Consider the following 19268-nt stretch of genomic DNA (forward strand, 5'->3'; position numbering starts at 1 on the left):
TGGGATTGACCTTTCAGGGTCTGTACCCGTGTTAGACTCGGTTGCTACACATACTGATGCGCTTCTAGCAAACATATTATGGGCTAGATTCTGCAGCTCATTGTAAGTCGCTATTGAGGGGTGCCTGTCCCAAAGATCCCTGCAGTCAAGGAAGCACTCTTGACGACTCCATTAACTTCTGACAAGGTGAACTGACAACGTACTACACGTGGTGTGAATAGAAGCAGCAAGACCTAAGGGCAGAGTAGGGTCACACAGGACAAACGGATTCATCATTCCTGTACTGGATGCAGAAATACACTTACTTAGGTCTGAGATGTAAATCAGGACCAGGTCCATTCCCCTGCTAATATGCCAGTCTCTCAAGTCATTAAAAGTTAGGAGAGTGTTTGTATCTATCAACACCAAAATTCAGCTCGAGGTAGATTTACACCCAAAACCTCAGTCTGACAGACTCAGTAGTACTGGGAAAAACAGCAACTCAACAGAGAACCCCATTCCCTTCATGGCATGAGGCTAGAAGCTGTGAGGTATGACGTTCACAGGGGATGCAGAGCAGCAGGTGACGGGGCCACGCTAACACCCATCTCGAACTCTGGAGAGGAACAAGGATCCTTGTACATTACCTCCACCGAAATCTCCTTGGGTGCCATGGGCCACTTGTGCTCATACTTGTCTTTCACAGTTTGTTCACTGTTGGCAGTTGGTGTTGAGTTCTCAGGCCGTACTCCATGGCTTGTTTTGCCCACCAGATTTTGAACTGATTTTACCATATTCTTTAAATCCTCCGGGTATGGAGTGGGGTAACGTTTTAGATTTATTTCAACCTGAACATTCATAAAAAAGAATTAAAGCACAAATACAAAATGAAAACAGCATGCAAACTGAAACCATGGTTACAGCACTAGGGCTAAGTGCAAATTCCTCAAGTTTTTAATTAATCTGTTTGAGGTAACGTGTTACGTAGAGCTGCTTTCAGGGATTTCTGGGCTGAAATTGGCTCTCAGCTACAATGCATCAACCTATAATGGAATTTCAGTGGCATAAAATAATGGATGGGAATGGTTCTCTATAAGCCTGGCTTTTACCCTGTGAGAGTATTGTGTTTTAATTCTACACTTAGCCTGAGAGTACTGACATATTAAATCACACTTTCCCAAAGCAATCCTGGTGTAAATGCAGAATTTATTTAGCTGCCTTCAGTGTACTGAATTAATCTGAATTATCTATGGCAGCTGAGAACAGAATCTGCTCTACTGAGAGCTCTTTGCTCTTTGAGATGTACAGTGTACGAACATGTGCCAGGTGTATTTTGCTCTTCTTTTACACAGAAAACACAGGAAAACAGAGTCAAAACACTATGGAAAAGTCACCCTATGTCCCACTGGACAGTCCTTCAACTGACTGACAGGCCTCCAGATTTCCTAGAAAACTCCCCATTTGACATTTGCTATTTTTCTCACTGAGAAGCAGAAGAACACTCTGTTTCCCAAGTCCCAGGCAATCCCAGTTTGGAGACCAGTCTATGAAGAAGAGTGGCTGAGGAGGCTCATGGATGACATGACCCCCTTCATCTGGTGAGGCATTACACTACTGCCACAGAGGGGATGGAGCAGCAAACACCTGTGTCAGGGATGACCCAAGCAGGGGAGGTGACACACATGATGCCAGGGGACAGGAGATGGGACAAGGGACAACGGGCTCAAGCTGCCCCAGGGCAGGGTCAGCTCAGCTGGGAGGGCAAAGTTCTTCCCTGGCAGAGTTGTGGGGCTGTGGCACAGGCTGCCCAGGGAGGGGGCTGAGTCCCCAGCCCTGGGGGTGTTTAACAGAGGGGAGATGAGGTGCTCAGGGATCTGGTTTAGTTTAGGTTGGGAATGGTTGGACTTGATGATCTTTAAAGGTCTTTTCCAACCTTGTGATTCTGTAGGTGAGGTAGGCAAAGGCAGCTAATTTCTAATAGCTCACTGAGGTAACTGCTGGAGGTTAAATTCCTGGCGAGGAGGGCACAAAGGTAATTTTGGATTCCAATGAACATGATCTGCTGACAGGAGTATTTCAGAAGCAAAAGCATGATCCATTCAAAAAAAGAAACTATATGAAATACTGGTGTACAGTCTGGGACCAGGGTAGAATAAACACTAGAGAGATTCTGACATGACTGGAACATAAAACATTAAAATGTGTGGCTGTGATGTCATGTGTTAATAAAGGATTTCAACAGAAAAAAGAAATTAAGTCTGTAAAGCATTACTGGAATTCTGGTTGATTTACGGTTGAAAGAAATCGTACTTAGAGGTGGCCTAATGAGGCAGCTGCTTTTTGCACAGAATTCAGACCATGGTTTAAGTGTCAGGTCTACAGATAAACGCAGCTAAAATTCAAGTCATCGAAACGTGGTGACAAGTATTTTCTGGGTACACAGAAATAGTTCAATTCAAGATCTGTAGAAGTTGGACCCTGCCCATACTATGCAAATTACAGAATAAATCAGGTAGTTCTTACCTTAACTTTCCCAGCGTTTTCCTCCTCCTCCTTTTTCTCTTCAAATTCAAAGGCAACAGTCATACGCTGCTGTCTCTGCTCCTCCCATAACGTCGGGTTGAAACTGTCGCTGTCAGACTGGAAATCTACAGTGATGTGGCAAACAAGAACAAGGAGTTAGTGAACTCAGTGGGAGACTGTAAACAAGACGTGTTCTTAGTTGATCCTGTAATGTTGGGACATTGCTCTAAAGCTGGTGAAGGGGCAATGAGAGTAGTAATGGATAAACCATCAGAAGAGGCCATGGAGATGCTCAGAGGGCTGGAGCAGCTCCCCTAGGGAGAGAGGCTGAGGGAGCTGGGCTGGGTCAGCCTGGAGAAGAGAAGGCTGTGAGGGGACCTCACTGCAGCCTCCCAGTCCCTGAAGGGACCCCAGGAACAGGAGGGGAATCAGCTTTTTAAAGGGCAGAGACTGGCAGGACAAGGGGGCTGGAGTGAAGCTGGAGGAGGGAAGGGGGAGAGGAGAGATTAGGGGGAAGTTGTTTGCAGAGAGAGTGGTGAGGGGCTGGAAGGGGCTGCCCAGAGAGGGGGTGGGTGCCCCATCCCTGGGGGTGTTCCAGGCCAGGTTGGCTGGGGCCCTGGGCAACCTTGTGTAGCTCCAGGCCTGGAGGTTGGTGCCCCTGCCTGTGGCAGGGGGTTGGAGCTCTGGGACCCTTGGGGTCCCTTCCAACCCAGACCAGCCTGTGATTCAAAGATGAGAGTTTAATGTTAAAACTGTGAGTGATGGGAAGCAACAGGTATTCAGGGCAGAGGAAAAATCTCCAACTCAGTCCTGTTGGGCTCAGAGCTCTGACCCTCACAGATGCCCCTCTCATATGGACCCAGTGTCTGCAGGTTGAGCTGGCATTGGCCAACAGCCTGAGCACACCCTGGGATTTCTGTCCATGCACAGCCTGCTCCCAGGTTCAAATGGTTTGTACAGAGCCATTCTGCTGGACAGAAAAAGGGGTTGAAGGAAATGTAAATGCCTGAGAAGAATGGGTTTGTGAACAGCACTCCTTCCTGTGTGACAGGATACCACCCCCCCCCCTCCCACAGGCTTCACATGTCGTATCGCAAGAGCCACGTGCACAGAACCATGACTGAAACCCCTTCCTCTCCCTCCCTCTGCTTTTCAAGCCCCATTCCTGCCTCTGTAGGAACTGCTGATGGTGTTTTACCTTCATCGCTGCGGGGCTGCTGGGGAAACATGTAGTTAGTCAGCACCCTCTGCTTTGTTTCGGGGTGCGCCTCCGTCTGCAGCGGGATGAGCGCCTTGGACTGCAGGGGAAAGGCAGCACACAGCGCTGTTAGCTCACAGCACCTCTGCAAACCCAGACCTCAGTTTAGCCTTTCACAGACAGGAAATGCAAGAGTAACTAAAATTCCCTAGGAAAATCAGCTTCTCCATGGGCTGGTGGAAATGCCTCCTCTCCCACTCCTGTACATCCCATAATCCCTACCAGGATCAAGAGGAGAACCCTAAATACCAGAAGCACTGACTGCACCTTGCCTCGAGCCAGTGAGGGAGCTCCAGGATCAGCAGAGCCACAACTACACAGCTAAAACTGCTCTTAGCTAAGGAGGAGTAATTCTGAGGGCAAACCTGGTCCAAGATACTGGAGAATTTAAATTTACTCTGAATACTTAGATGCTGTTGCTGTGTTACTTCAGTTGATTATTTTTTTATCACTGCTTTGCCCTGAGGTAGCACTGAGCAGTGACTGTCATAGTGCCCCCAGCAGAAATGAGCCTATACCATGGAAATATCAAAATGCTGAGAAATATATTGTGTGTTTAGAGGGAAGTGCACATTCTGGGGCTGGGCTGCACACAGGCAGCTGCAGAACACGGCGCCCTGTGGCTTCTTCATACAGATAAAGGGATGGATTGATTTCCAGTAGGATAATTGAATTATCCTCATCAGCCTCAGTTAAAGAGGTATCTGACCCTGGGTGTTACTGCAAAGTGAGACAGGTGAGACTAGGAGAATTCACTGGGATTATTAAGACCCATGAGGTATGTTGAACATTGCCAAGGTTCTGCAAGCTGAGATCTTCTCCATTTAGGGTTAGATTATGGGAAATGCAAAATTGTGCTGTCCACTGATCCTGGAAATGATTGAGACTTATTCTGCACTCAGAGGCTGTGGAACTGTTACACTTCTCAGCATTCCTGTGACACAATCAGCTTTAAAACAGAATCCTAAAGAACATGCCCTAGTGACCCAACCCCCCTGGAACAAACAAGACCATACTAAACTTCAAAGGAACTTAAAGGAGCGTTTTCTCCACAACAAACTGTGAGTCCCTGTGTATCTTGTACGTGTTTAAACTCCCACTGACTTCAGTGGAGTTTAAAATACTCAGAACTGGAAGCACAGAGAGGAAAGGGAAAAGGAAGATGGCAAAACCAGGGCATGGATGGAGCAAAGGATGGGACAACTAATAACCAGCTTGGTGGCAAAGTCTTACCTCCTGAATTTCTATTTACATTTCTATTGACACTTTGGGCCTTTATTTGCTACTTTTGGAAGGACACAGAAGCTTAGGGAAGTGCAAGTAAGAAGTCCTGCAGAGGTGATCTTTCTGAGTTAATAAACGACAGCCAGGAGGATCTATACACCTCAGCATCAAAGCACAAAGCAGGGCTGGGAGCAGCCACTGCTAAAATCCTGCTGTAACCACGTGTTCAATGCCAGGTTTCATTTAGGCCCTTGCTAAGACCCCAGCACCTTACCAAGGACAATATGAACATTAAAAGCCATTACCTGGTTGTCTGAGAGCCACAGAGCTGCCAGCTCCTTAAGTTTGGTAAAAGTGAATGGTAAGTTCTTCAACCTGGAAAGGGTAACATTGGAACACCATGAATCCTCTGTTTCCATGACAGTTTCTTCTAAGGCTTTGTGTGCAGCACCTTTCTCCTGATCACACCGACACTGCTGTCATTCCAGATCTTTATTTTCTCCCACTTTTTACTAAAATATAATATTTTATATTGCACAATAAGAGAGACAGCTCTCAATCTACTGACATCACACCCTAGAGGTACAAAGGAGTATCAACACTCTGCCTTGGCCAGGATGTAACCAGAGTTAGAGCATCTTACACTGAAATCAGAAAAACCAGGAAAGCCCCAAGAGCTTTCAGCACAGCTAACAAACTCTTTTATTTGGCATTTCAGGTTTGGAACAGACATACTGTAAGATTACTGAGAGTTCACTTCTGTGGAAATGTTAGGGAAAAAGAGGAAAATAATCTATTTCTTAACAGCAAACCTGAATGAGGAAATCAAATGGGACAGTAAAAAAATCAGCATTTTAATTGCACATGTAAACACATGTCCTAAAAGTGATCAGAGTGGGGGAGTGGGGAGGTGGTGACTAGATACTTGTGGGGACTCCTTTTGTGTTCTTCCCACCAACTAATCCTGGACATACTGGCTTGACTTATGAGCTGGTACTACACGAGAGGGCTGACCAAACCCCATCCTGATAGCCCCCAGCTCTGTCCCAAACACACCCTGATACCCCCCCAGCTCTGTCCCAAACACACCCTGATACCCCCCCAGCTCTGTCCCAAACACACCCTGATACCTCCCCCAGCTCTGTCCCAAACACACCCTGATAGCCCCCAGCTCTGTCCCAAACACACCCTGATACCCCCCTCAGCTCTGTCCCAAACACCCCCTGATAGCCCCCCAGCTCTGTGTCAGAGCAGGGCGAGGAGCTGGAGGACAGCAGGGAGAAACAGGCCCACCAGAGGACTGCCTACAAAGGCAGAAGCTGTCATGATTTAACAATCCCCCTGTTCTGAGACCGTCGGCCACGCCATCCCGCCCAGCAGAAGGAAAGGCCTGGAAAGGCACCTTCCCCCCACACACAGCCAGGCAGCCTGCTGGCCAGTCCTCCACCTGCATGGCACTGTCAGGAGGATCCTTCTCCCAGCCAGTGACCAACACTGCTCCTGTGGGCATCCTCCAGCCACAGTCTGCCCCTGCTTCCAGGAGGGCTGTGCCTGCCCAGCAGGGGTACCACTGGGAAGCCTCCCTGCTCTGGGGGGGCTGAGGCACATTTCTCTCTGGAAGAGTGTGACTGTAATGAGAATACCTGTGTATTCTGTACCACTGTGTCCAGCTCTGGAGGCCTCAGCACAAGGAGGACATGGACCTGTTGACCAGAGGAGGCCACAAACATGATCCAAGGGCTGGAGCAGCTCTCCTGTGAAGCCAGGCTGAGAGAGCTGGGATGGTTCAGCCTGGAGAAGAGAAGGCTCTGGGGGAACCTTATAGCCCCTGAAAAGTGCCTGCAGGAAGCTGTTCCCGAGGGCATGGAGCGATAGGACGAGGGGTGATGGTTTAAACTAGAAAAGGGGAGATTTAGGTTGGGTGTTAGGAGAAAGTTCTTCCCTCTGAGGGTGGTGGATCACTGGCATGGGTTGCCCAGAGAGGTGAGGGTGGCCCCATCCCTGGAGACATTCCAGGCCAGGCTTGATGGGGCTCTGAGCAACCTGCTTTAATGAAGATGTCCCTGCTCACTGCAGGGGTGGGATTAGATGGGCTCTGAAGGTCCCTGCCAACCTTACACGTTCTGTGGTTCCATACCTTATACTACAAATGACTTATCTATGTCAGGGAAAAGTCTTGCTTTCATTTAATGGTTCATGTAACCTCAGGACCTTTTCCATCTAACTCCTGTGGGCACGATTCAGAGCAGGAACCGAGTGCTGACCCCAGGGCAGAAGCAGCAGCAGTGCAAATACAAAAAGGGTGATGATTCTTTCAGCTCTTCTTTAAGAACAATCTAAAACTGAAAGAAAGGTTACTTACCAGTAACCGATGCTCTTTGAGAAGTGTAGCCCAAATGTACATTCTAACAATTCTACCTCTCAATCACAGGACTCAGACCTGGAAGGACTCTGAGGAGAGAGGAGAAGCAGATGGAAGACAAATGTATATGTGGACTACACATTGTGAAGAACACCGGCTACTGGTAAGACATCTTTCTTTGAATGAATCCCATGTGTGCTCTTAACAGGGACTGAGTCCAAGCAGCTACCCCAAAAAGGTCTCAATACCTCTCATGCAAGTAGTAACTGCACAACTACTTTAGCAAAGGGTTCTTGAAGCACTGGAGGCAGCATTGTGTCTGGCAAAGGCAAGGATGAATCTCCAGGGAGCTGCAGTATCGGGAATCCAACCTTTCCTGACTGCAGAGTGAAAAGCCACTTAAGCTCTGGGTAGACACACACCAGCCCTCATTAGACTCCAATCTCTTCACAAGTCAGGACTCAACCCATCTTTGCCTTTTACTGAGTAGAGACAGTGGAATATGGCACTTCCCAGGGTTGAAGAGCCTGAAACAGGGTTGGAAAGGTTGGGAACTATAAAGATAGAAGGAGAGAGGACTCCCAACTATGGAGATGAGAAGTATATTGCATGGGAAAGAAAGCTGGAGTCTAATACCTGGCTACAATGGAACTCTAACACGGGTATCTGATGAAAGTCCCAGAACTAAACCAGGTTCTGGCCAAATAAGATCAGCAAGGTCCATCTTACAGCGGTGAAGGAGGCCCTTCAGAAGGCATGGAACAAGAGTGAAAGCTTGTAGCAGCTGAAACCATAGTATGAAAAACACACTGGAGGGGCTCCAAACACTCACCCACCTTTGATCAAAATGTGTCATCTCCCAGCAATTTCAGATGCCCCTTAGCCTGAGTGGCAGAGAGGTCATGTCGGGTCTGCCACCTTCCCAAGAGACACCCAGTCCACTTCAGACCAAACAGCCCAACACATTTCTGACACTCACACCCAGACAAACTCCAGATAATGCAAAGAGGGAGACCACCTCCTGTCCTCTTTACATCACAGTTGTCCATTACTCCACATGTGCGTGACCATTCAGAGAGGGGACTGCAAGGTTTCCAGGCACTCGGGCAAGGCAAGTCCAAGGCCACCAGTATCACTGTGCTCGGTGTGCCCTGAGCCAGGGTGCATCCCCATGCCATGAGGAACATCTCCAGGACAAACTCGTTTGGTGGCAAAAGGGCATTCCTCAATAAACACTTGAGCAGCTCAGCTGTTAGCAGAGAATGTCAGTGGGATGAAGGCAGTGATGAGAGAGGCATTTGCAGTCACAGTTGGAAGACAGAAGGTGAAATCTGGCTCCCTTTGTAAAACTATAGACCCCTGACCACCAGCATGGGTTGCCAGTCACGATGACAGAGCCTGTTCTCTCTGCAAGGAAAATAGCTTAGGAAACCAGACATCTGCCAGAATGGATGTGGAATCCTCTTTGGTGTCAGGAGGAGAAAGTCATAGAGGATTGACCAGATAAGTTCTGAAGGAGTTTGAGATCATATCCCATCACAGTCAGTCCCCATCTGTCATACAACAAAAGAAGTGACAGCTGCTTTTCAGATTTGTGCAGCAGTTGGAGCCTTCATGGCCACAAAGCTGCATGAGCAGCTTGGTGAGAGCGGGGCTGCCTTAGCTGCAGACCCACAGAGGCCTCAGCAGGTCCATAACAGCTGAGAGGGAAGAGGCCAGCCCACATCCCAGGACCCAGGGGATCATCACCACTGGGTGAAGCACATGGCTCTGCTTGCCTGTCTGCATCTCTTCTTCCAATGGGTCGAAGGGGCATCAAGGAAAAGAGCTGGTGTGCCTTCTCTGTCATCTCTGAAGCAGGAGGAGTGGAGGGGTAAAGCTGCTGTGGTAACATGGAGAGGATCCCAGCAGCAACAGAGCCCAGACACGCTCCTTCCCAACACATACATGTGGACTGATTCAAAGAGCAGACACTGCCTCAATGTTCACATGGACAGGGAAATGGGAAAACAGGAGAGTATAAATGAAATAAATTCAATGGGAAGATGTGATCTGAACTTTGTCCAAGCTCTTTGGTGCCAAAAAGTCAAAACTTTTTTATTTCCTTTAGGTGGGAAGTTCCACACCAAAAACATCATCATGGGTCTCAGCAGGGCAGCACTGACCCTCAGCATCTAACCTCAGCTGGAAGGGAGATCAACAGAGCTGGAAAAATTTACTCCTCAACCCCCTCAAGAAAAGCCCATGAAGCAGTTCAGCCAGGCTTAAAGGCTGAAGGTCTGTGGTCTGAGTCTGTATCTCTCCTAATCTAGAGTCTGCTCTCCCACTGCATCTTCAATGCTCTCAGCTCGCTCTGTGGTTCTTCAGGGTGACTTGGGGAAAGAGTTTCCCACCCTGACAGGCAAAGGTCCTGTTCTCCTGTTCTCACACCTGTTTTGGTGTTTGCCAAGCTCCACTGTGAGCAAACAGACTGTGAGGAGTGTCATAAAGCAAACAGCACAAGAACAACAGCAGCTTCTTCCATTTTCAGTGAGATAAATCAGCTCAGTGACTTGTCCAGTGAGCCCCGAGCAAGCCTAAGGGCAGAGGCAGGGCCCCCAGCCAGCACTGAGGAGGGAGTGGGAAGGAACAGGCTGCCCAGGGAGGTTGGGGAGTCTCCATCTCTGGAGACATTCCAACCCCATGACCCTGGGCACTGTCCTGTGCAGCCAGCTTGAGGGGCCCCTGCTCTGGGGGGGTCTCCAGAGGTCCCTGCCAGCCCCACCAGTCTGGGAGTCATGGAATCATAGAATTTACTGAGTTGAAAGGGACCCATAAGGATCATCAAGTCCAGCTCCAAGTCTGTGATTCTGTCACAGCAACTGCCACATTCCACCCCAGCCCCAGGGAGTTCAAAGTGCAGCCTGAGATGCAGTTTCAGACTCGAGCTGTAAGGACAAAAGCACCAACACAGCCTGGCATGGTGACACAGCGATGGGAGTCATCCCTCCCTGGGATGACCATCATCCCTGTCCCTGGGAAAGCACCAGAGCCTGACACCCACCACCCAGAGACCCACAGTTCGCTTCTGGGACTTGGACAGTTCCAACACAAACCAGGGTTAAGTTTAACTTTGCATTCTGGTCTGCAGGTAATGCATTTTATGACACCCAATTGCAGTGTGGAAAACCATCTAACAGAATCAAGGAAATCATTTTACACAACTCTGTCCCAGGGGGTTTATATTTCATGGCCAACCTCAACTCCCACAGTGAAGCTGCTCCCAGTAAGCCAGTCACAGGCAGGGGAAGTCCCAGAATCACAGCACCACTAAGGCTGGAAAAGGCCTCTAAGTTCACCTATCCCAACCATCCTCCCTCTGACTCGTGCTGCATGTGCAGAACAGCTACTGGAAACAAACTGGTATTCACACCCCATCTGGGGCACCGCTGAGCAAACCTGCACAGCAGTGGCTCTTCTGGAAATTCACATGTTCTTGGGACTCACATACACATAAATTTGAAGGAAAAGTCCATCTTTTCTGATACCTCCAGGCCAGGCATCAGGAAAGGTGCATCCTACGCTCCCCGTTCCGTGTGTGTGAGAACAGAACAGCCTGTTTATTCCTGACAAAACCTTTGCTCTGCTGAAGGAAATAGAAATTCTTCTTCTGGTTTCAGTGGGGTCAGGGTGACACGCTAGTGTGCTTGCAGTTCATTAGTTCCTATATGCCAGCTTGCCAAAACTTTTCAATCATTAAATATCAGGAAGTTACATGCAATCTTAGAGCCAAATATGGCACTGTCACATGGAAGCACCAGGAGATAGAAGAGAAAAAGAGGTTTTCATCTATCAAAACACACTGAGACTCAGGTCTTGGCCCCCCCACTCAAGGTTTTGTTTGGATGTCAGTGAAACTGACAGCAAGGCATAAATATTTGAAAATGAAAGTGAAGATTTTTCCCTTAAAAATAAATAATCCCAAATATATGTTTGTATTTTTAAATATATTTTTTACAAATGTATTTTTACAAATACCTGAAAGGAATAGTTTAGTATTTTTAAAAAAATCCATTCTTACAAAGGGTTAGAAGAATGACATGATCTGTACCTGTTATCGCTCAGATTTAGGACCCTCAGCTTCTGCATCTGACCAATTTCATCAGGAAGAAACTCCAGCTTGTTGGAGCGCAGCGACATCACCGTCACGTTCTTGCAGCTTCCAATCTATGGGAGGGAGAAAAGCCAAGATGTCAGGACACCTACCTTGGTAACTTTTACTACCACTGACTTGTCATGTTGGGAATTGGCCAGATTGGGTTTTTCTCTAAGTGACAAAAAGCCAAAACCACAGATTCAGATGTCAGGAGATGATGCCCTCCTGCTGCCAGCAAGGGCAGGGAGATGCCTGGGGTTCCTGCCCCACTCCTCTGTGTGGTACTTTCACCTTTCACAGAATCACAGGGTTGGAAAAGCCCTTTAAGCCCATCGAGTCCAACCGTCCCTGTCCTGTGCTGCCCCAGCTCCCTGAGCACCTCATCTCCCCTCTGTTAAACACCCCCAGGGCTGGGGACTCAGCCCCTCCCTGGGCAGCCTGTGCCACAGCCCCACAACTCTGCCAGGGAAGAACTTTGCCCTCCCAGCTGAGCTGACCCTGCCCTGGGGCAGCTTGAGCCCATTGCCCCTTGGCCCATCTCCTGTCCCCTGGCTGCAGAGACCATCGCCCACCTCTCTGCACCCTCCTGGCAGGGCAGGGGAGGTGGGGAGAAGGGCTCCCCTCAGCCTCCTCTTCTCCAGGCTCAACACCCCCAGCTCCCTCAGCTGCTCCTCAGAGGATTTGCCCTCCAGCCCCTTCCCCAGCCTGGTTGCCCTTCTCTGCACTTGCTCCAGAACCTCAGTGTCCTTCTGATGGTGAGGAGCCCAGAACTGGACCCAGCACTGGAGGTGCAGCCTCACCAGTGCCCAGTACAGGGGCACAATCACCTCCCCAGACCTACTGGCCACACTATTATTGATACAAGCCAGGATGCCATTGGCCTTTACATGACTTTACTCATTCACTGTTCTATTATTTTACTACTGAGTACACAGGAAAGGTTTAGTCTTCCCCATGGCACAGACACACTTGGTTTAGCAGATGTTTTGTCCAAGTAGGAATGAAACCTTGGCCCTACCACAGAACATTTCAACCTGTGTTATAAAAAGAAAATCAGCCTCTCACTTCTCTGGGCAGCTCAGGCAGGAAATTCTCATCCACAGCCAACGTCCTCAGGTTGTGAAGGTAGCCGATGGTGGAAGGTAAGGACTCCAACTCATTACAGCTGCAGTCAAATTCTTCTAATAAAGACAAACTGAAATGGCAAATACATGTGTTAGATGCTGCATGAGGGTTAGATGAACAACCTTCACCCCTTGAAAGTCTTAAAGCACCACACTGTGACTGACATCACTCACTGAAGAAGGGACCTTTACTGCCAATTTCTTGAGAAGTCTGTAACACTGTGATTTTAGGAACTATTAGGGACACCATTGGTCCCTCTTATCCAGCAAGCTGGTTTAAGAAGACCACTTCTTTTCCCCACGAAGGTAAAGAAATGCTGTGGGTGGGAATGAAGGAAAGGGAAGCAGGAATTGCCTCCAGGGTGCATTCCAACCAACGTGGTGACATCTTTTCTAATAGAGATCAGTAGTGAGCACAGATGAACCTGTTCCACATCATCCAAACTCAGCAAAGAGCTCAGCCTGCTGCAGTCAGACACAGCTTCTGTACAGGGGCTCATCCCTCCTGTGTGGAGAAAGCAGGCTGAGAAGGGATCTCCCAAGGGCATCTGCACAGCAAGGACCATAAAAGCAAAAGCCAGTCCAAAGTCAGTCACCTGATGCTCAAGTTCTCTCATTGAAACAAGTGAACCCATCTCCATTTCTGCCCTGTGTGCCTTTTCCCAGACTGCTGGGTTCTGCCAAACTGGGAAGACACAGACCTGGCCTCTCCTCCTTCCAGGAAGGAGGATGCACGAGGAGGAGGATGCAAGAACCCGCTGTGCAGAGCTGAGGTCCAGCTTGGCCACAGCCCACTGAACCAGAGCATCAGCTTTACCTTGGTGACTGAGAATCACCAGCTCAGCCTTTGCTAATGCAGAGAACACACACAGGAGTATCCATGTAATATAGAGAGACTTAAAAAGATATGTATATTGCATGAATATTATTCACATACACGTGCACCCACAAAAAACCGTTCTGGAGAAACACCTATTGGATCTCTTGAAAACTCAGGCTGGATAGAAAACCTCCTGGATGAACGTGGTGCTCGTCCAGCTCCTCAGCCTGCAAGTCCTGTGGCTCGTTACAAACCACTCTCCCTGCTTCTGCCGCCCCTTTCTCACCCCACAGGCACTTCCTTCTTCTCCTGAGCACCTTAATTAATAGCAAGGTTAAATGGCAAGCAATTATTTCTTCCTCAACGTTTGCCATCTCCCTGTCCACTGAGGAAGGGAGCAGGTGCCCAGAAACTGGCTGGGCTTTCCCCTGATGTTCTGCTGGCCATGACAAGCAGTTTACCTCTCCTAGAAACTTTGCTCCTTAGCACTTGTGAGTCACGCTGCAGGACTGGACCTCCACTCTGTGTCTAACTTACCTTTATTCCAGTTTCTTAATTAAAAAGAGTCTTCCAGCCTTCAAATTTCATGAAACACGAAACCAGAAACAGCTCCTCCTAGCATGGATTTCTCAGCACTTCCCCCTAATTGCTGCCCTTCAGTGGGACCGAAAAGCCGAAGTGAGTCACAGTGATTAGTGAGAGCTGCGTGGGATCTACCCAGCAGCTCTGCCAGCTTTGGGTAGAGATTTCCTTTGATACAATCTTTGGATCCACCACAATTTATTTCAAACATAAGAACCAGTTTCAGTAAAGGCAAAACCCCAGTCCTTCATACCTAATGTGTGCCTGACAGCAAAGTCCAGCTGGAAAGCTTGCTCAACTGCAAGAGGCACACCACCTGCCTTCTGCTGGTGATACCACGACCAGAATTGCTTGAGAACAAAGGTAACTGAGACTCACTGTGTGCAGCAGAGATCAGGATAGCTGGTACCCTGAACACTAACTGTGGGAGTCTCCCTGATGGTGAAGAGCAACATTATCAGACAACAAGATTTGATTGAAAGGTGTTGTCTGGCACAGACATCCTCAGCTTCTTTCCTTCCTGGTGCCATCCCTGGCAGACAAATGAAGATGGCCACAATAAAGCCAACAAAATCAGTGTGAAACCATATTAAATGTCTGTAACTACCATGGTTAAAAACCCACACGCTCTTCAGAAAGTGATTTTTCATTCATCCTGGATCGTGGATGATGAAAGCAAGTTGACAACAACAGCTATAATCCCGACGATGCTAATTTAGCTGAAACATCATTAACCTCACTGTCTTCTGGGGCTAAATCCAGATCATTCTTGACAGGTTTAAAGAAAGGCAGAAAAAAAACGCGACGTGGACCTGCTGTTCAGTTTGGCACCCACTGGAACGAGGCAGATCCCAGCCCGTGTCCTGAGGCACATCAGGAATTTTTTCAGGCTGATTAGGAGAAGGATGACTGCCACGACTGGAAGAGCAGTCCTGATCCCTCTTGGCCCCATTCCATACAGCCACAGCACCCCACTACCTGCCGAGGCAGCTGAAGCCCTGGCAGTCAGCTACACCCACTGTTGGTGCAACACCTGACTAAAGGAGTTCTGCAGACCCAGGAAACTCAGTTTGTGTTTCCCTTTGCAGCACCTGGTTCTGTCCAACAGGTATGTACAACTCACCTAACACGATACACTGACTACAGCACCTACATATGGGTCACGACTTCCCTGTGTCACCCTCCTACCCACAACGTGGGAGCACGGGCGCTCGCCCAGGTCCTACAGAGAACTTCTCCAGTCTCTGGCTCCAATTTGGTGCTTAATAAAGGTGAATCCACCGACTTCATGAGGAATGCTTTATGAGCTGGCTCTGCTGCACACAGCACCTTGCAGGGTGGAACTCTAAATGCCAAAAACGAGGGTGGCAGCTCACTATTAGCAACATCACCTCCAACAGCGTCCAAGTGCTGGGTGTCTCATCATGCATCGGTCCCTGGAGGGAGAGCTCCCTCCCCCACACTGCTAATCTTTGCCTGACAATAACACACTCTGCAGCGGGTACTACGATGATCATCTGGGAGAGAGAGAGACCCAGTAGGAAACCATCCAAAGGGATGAGTCAGAGAAAGGAAGTTCATTCTGATGTGGGAGTCGCCGTCCTCATTATATGGAAGTACTTTGTTATAAAAGCCCCACCAGTCACTGGAAACACCGTGATACAATGAGGTGAACAGCCTACTGCATGGAGCTTGTTTAGAGCAGTGGTACGCAGCTTCAAACAGCTAATTAGGGCTCCCTGACGAACAATACTGAATGGATAGTGGGCCAAAAACCAACGAGGGCTTCCGCCTCAGTTTGAGCAGTGCAATAAATAAGAAAGCACCTTCAGGACAGGTTTGACAAACTGACCCCCAAACGTTGTTAGAGATGACAGAGTCACAGGATCTAAAGGGTTGGGAGGGATCCCCAGAGCCCCTGGGGTCCAAGCCCCTGCCCAAGTAGGGTCCCCAGGACAGGGCACACAGGGCAGTGTCCAGACGGGGCTGGAATCTCTCCAGAGAAGGAGACTCCACACCCCCTGGGCAGCCTGTCCCAGGGCTCCCTCACCCTCACTGGGAAGAAGTTCTTCCCCACATTGGGGGGGGGAACTCCCTGTGCTCCAGCTTGAGCCCATCGCCCCTTGTCCTGTCCCCACAGACACTGAGCAGAGGCTGCCCATGGCCCCTGTGTCCCACCCTCCAGCTATTGATAAACACTGATCAGATCCCCTCTCAGGCTTCTTCTCTGCAGGCTGAACAGCCCCAGCTCCCTCAGCCTTTCCTCCCAGAGGAGATGCTCCAGGCCCTTCAGCATCTCTGTCCCTCCTCTGGACTCTCTCCAGGAGATCCCTGGCTGTTTGATCCCAGGGAGCCCAGCACTGGACACAACACTCCAGTGGGGCCTGAGCAGGGCAGAGCAGAGGGGGAGGATCCCCTCCTGTCACCTGCTGGCCATGCTCCTTTTGATGCACCCCATCATCAGGATCTTCAGGATCCCATTGGCCCTGCAGATAACACTGGACACTGTAAGAACCTTTTTGCACTCTGTCCAGGCCAGCTTTGAGCCTTAGGAGCTTTTGCTCTCAAAATGGGTTGCTACACAGTCTTCAAGATTTCCCCTTCGTTAATACTCATGATGATCACATAAATCTAAAGATCCTGCAAGAATTAGGGCATGGCAAGCCAAACCTGAGTTCTGCTGCCACAGCTGTGATAGTTCACAAATTTGGACCTTTTTTCTCTGACTGATATACCAACAACAAAGTTACTGCTGAAATGATGACTCTAAAATGGGTGCAGAGCAGTAAATCACTGGCTGTGCAGGTTAGAGATGATTCTGCTCCAGAGACCTCACTGCACTACTGTATTTGTGGATGAGGCTTAATGAAGCCTTCCAGGCTTTAATTTTGGAAGCCTCAGAACAGCTCTGGCTTCAGAAAACTCCTTCTCATGACATACCCTGCTGAGCTGCAACCTGCTGAAGGGAGAGCAGCTCCTGCCCTGAGAGGGAATGGCAGCGCCGAGCACAACGCTGCTCGTGGGTGCCCCTTCCCAGCCCCCCTTCCCAGCCCCCCTTCCCAGAGCTGTCAGGAATGGTATCACCACGTGTTCAGATATTGGGTCAGATTCAATGGACAGTTACCACTTATGCTGAACTCAGTTTCTTCTGCATGAGTGTTGCTGCTGGTGCAAGGAGGGTGATGAAAACACCAGGGCTAGAGCTGTACGAGGCTGCAGACACCACATTCTCTGATAGTTTTTTTCCCCCTCCAAATATCAGTTTATGCAGCATTTCAGATAGAAAACGGGCAGAGGAAGAGGCCTCTAACAGAAATATCAGTGTTAGAGGCATGTTGTGTGTATGTGACAGTGTGAAACAATATAATCACCCACTTCCATACCTGGAGCTGGGCGTACGGACACCTTGAATTACAGAACACACTGCAGGTTTCCCTGAGCACTAAGCTCAGGATGCACAGCAGCACAGCACAGGATTTTGCACCAGTGATCATGTAACACCTGACAAAATAATAGCTAAAGGGCATCATTAGCACTCTCTGTAACAGGATTACTTAAAGGATGCTTTAACATCCTGATGTGTACACCTCTGAAATTGCTGTGATGTTCCCATTCCTGCTGCTTCAATATTTTAAGGAATTTTCACACAGATGAGGTTTGCAGCAGGTTCTTTTCAGCATCAAGTCCTGGCTGTTGCTATAGAAACAGACGTATTCCCCCAAATACTTGTTTTTTCTACTTCTGCTGCTCTAATCACCTAAACAGCAAGTGATTCACACAGAAAAATACCCTTGTTCTTTCCCTGGGAAAACATGATACATTCCATCTTCTTATCAGGCCAGAAGGAGCCCACTGAAGTAACAGTGTTGCTCCAAATTGAAATGTGATTAGATGGGTGCTAGGCACACATTTTAATATTATTTTCTAATTCAGCCCCTCTTTATCTTATTTTCTAATTTTAAAAAGCGTTTCACAGGCAGAAGGGAGAACACATTTTACTCCATGTTGAAAACCATGAGGCTTCTACTCACTTTCCAATTGCATTTGGCAGAATCGTAAGCTGATTGTCATCTACTTTTAAAGTTGTGAGCCTTTTCAACAGCCCTACAAGAGAGAAGGAATAGGAAAACATTGCACATTAATCTTTCTTACTTTCCATAATCCTTAAACAAATAATGAGCTCCAACACTGAGTAACTTTGATCTAGGGTTTAGAGAGCATCTGTATATAGGACAGTGCAGAAACACACGTTGGGCCCATGGAAAATATGTTTCATCAAAAGGAAGCACTGATTGAGTGCTAGGCTGAAGGGAAATATTATGTGTATTGCTGGGGTCTTGAAAAAAACCTGTGAAAACAAAAGAAGAGACTCCTATTTGTGCAGGAAGAGTAGGATTTCTACTCATCTCCTCAGGTTTTAACTAAATGTAGTCCTGTTGCCTTGATTAAAAGGTGATCAGGTTGTAACAGGACATGAGACAAATTATCTAAAGGAATAATTCTACTATTATAGTATAATGCTACTGCTCTGGAGCTTCACAGTATGTGGACAGAAAACCAGATTCTGTCTGCAACCCAGACTCAATCCTGGATGCATCTGAGTAGACTGTTAATTCTTATCATTAGAAGTACTATTACGTATCCAAGTGTGAGCAGGTGCCTGAACTGGGTAGTAGTTACCAGGAGGGGAGCAAACCTTCTGCTTTACCATTGTGCAACAGCAGACAACAAGAAAAAGGTAAATAAAGAAAAAGAAATGGAGAAATATTGCATTGCAGTGCTAGAATCTGAGCTTGAAATGGGTTCCTACCCTGGGAACCCAGCTGGGAGCTGTTCCCATCTCACAGTCTGCTTTTACCCTGAAAGAACAACTCTGGATATAGTGAAATAGCATTTCTTTAAATTATTACCTGTAATTAATGTTAGAAATTATATAAATTAATCAGTGATACAGAGAAAAATGTTAAAATTGAATGTGCTATGATACAAAAGCTGAAGCTGAGCAGGAGAGTTAAGGGATCCCAGGAACACCACTCGCTTCAACTGCTGGGCAAGTTTTGCTGAAAACTCTTTCAAAATCTCCGTGTTTCAAGAAACATCTGGGTTTTTAAGGTGAAAAAGTTCCACCAACATGAACTGCAGCAAGTTCCCATCTGCAAATGCAATATTAAACCACCCCTTTTGCTTTGCCTTTGTCACTGTTCAGTAACAAGGACTCGGAAATGAGACCTGACTGCATTTTGCTGCAGGGATGTGTAACT

The 19268-nt window shown here is 48.1% G+C and overlaps 1 protein-coding gene across 4 annotated transcripts in view; it reads right to left on the bottom strand.

Annotated features, from left to right (window-relative positions):
• Positions 1 to 19268, bottom strand: part of LRRC7 (leucine rich repeat containing 7) — a gene marked incomplete at its 3' end in the record, with an annotated part of 76559 nt that overhangs the window by 25574 nt on the left and 31717 nt on the right. For all 4 annotated transcript variants that reach the window (XM_084266463.1, XM_084266462.1, XM_084266461.1 and 1 more), the window contains exons 9-15: positions 18039 to 18111; positions 12547 to 12676; positions 11437 to 11552; positions 5290 to 5359; positions 3701 to 3800; positions 2503 to 2627; positions 627 to 827 (exon numbers count right to left, since the gene is read on the bottom strand). In XM_084266463.1, coding sequence (XP_084122589.1) covers positions 627 to 827; positions 2503 to 2627; positions 3701 to 3800; positions 5290 to 5359; positions 11437 to 11552; positions 12547 to 12676; positions 18039 to 18111 — 815 coding nt within the window. The remainder of the gene's footprint in view (positions 1 to 626; positions 828 to 2502; positions 2628 to 3700; positions 3801 to 5289; positions 5360 to 11436; positions 11553 to 12546; positions 12677 to 18038; positions 18112 to 19268) is intronic.

The sequence above is a fragment of the Gallinula chloropus genome (genome assembly GCF_964237585.1).
Source record: "Gallinula chloropus genome assembly, chromosome: 6".
In the NCBI taxonomy this organism is placed as follows: Eukaryota; Metazoa; Chordata; class Aves; order Gruiformes; family Rallidae; genus Gallinula; species Gallinula chloropus.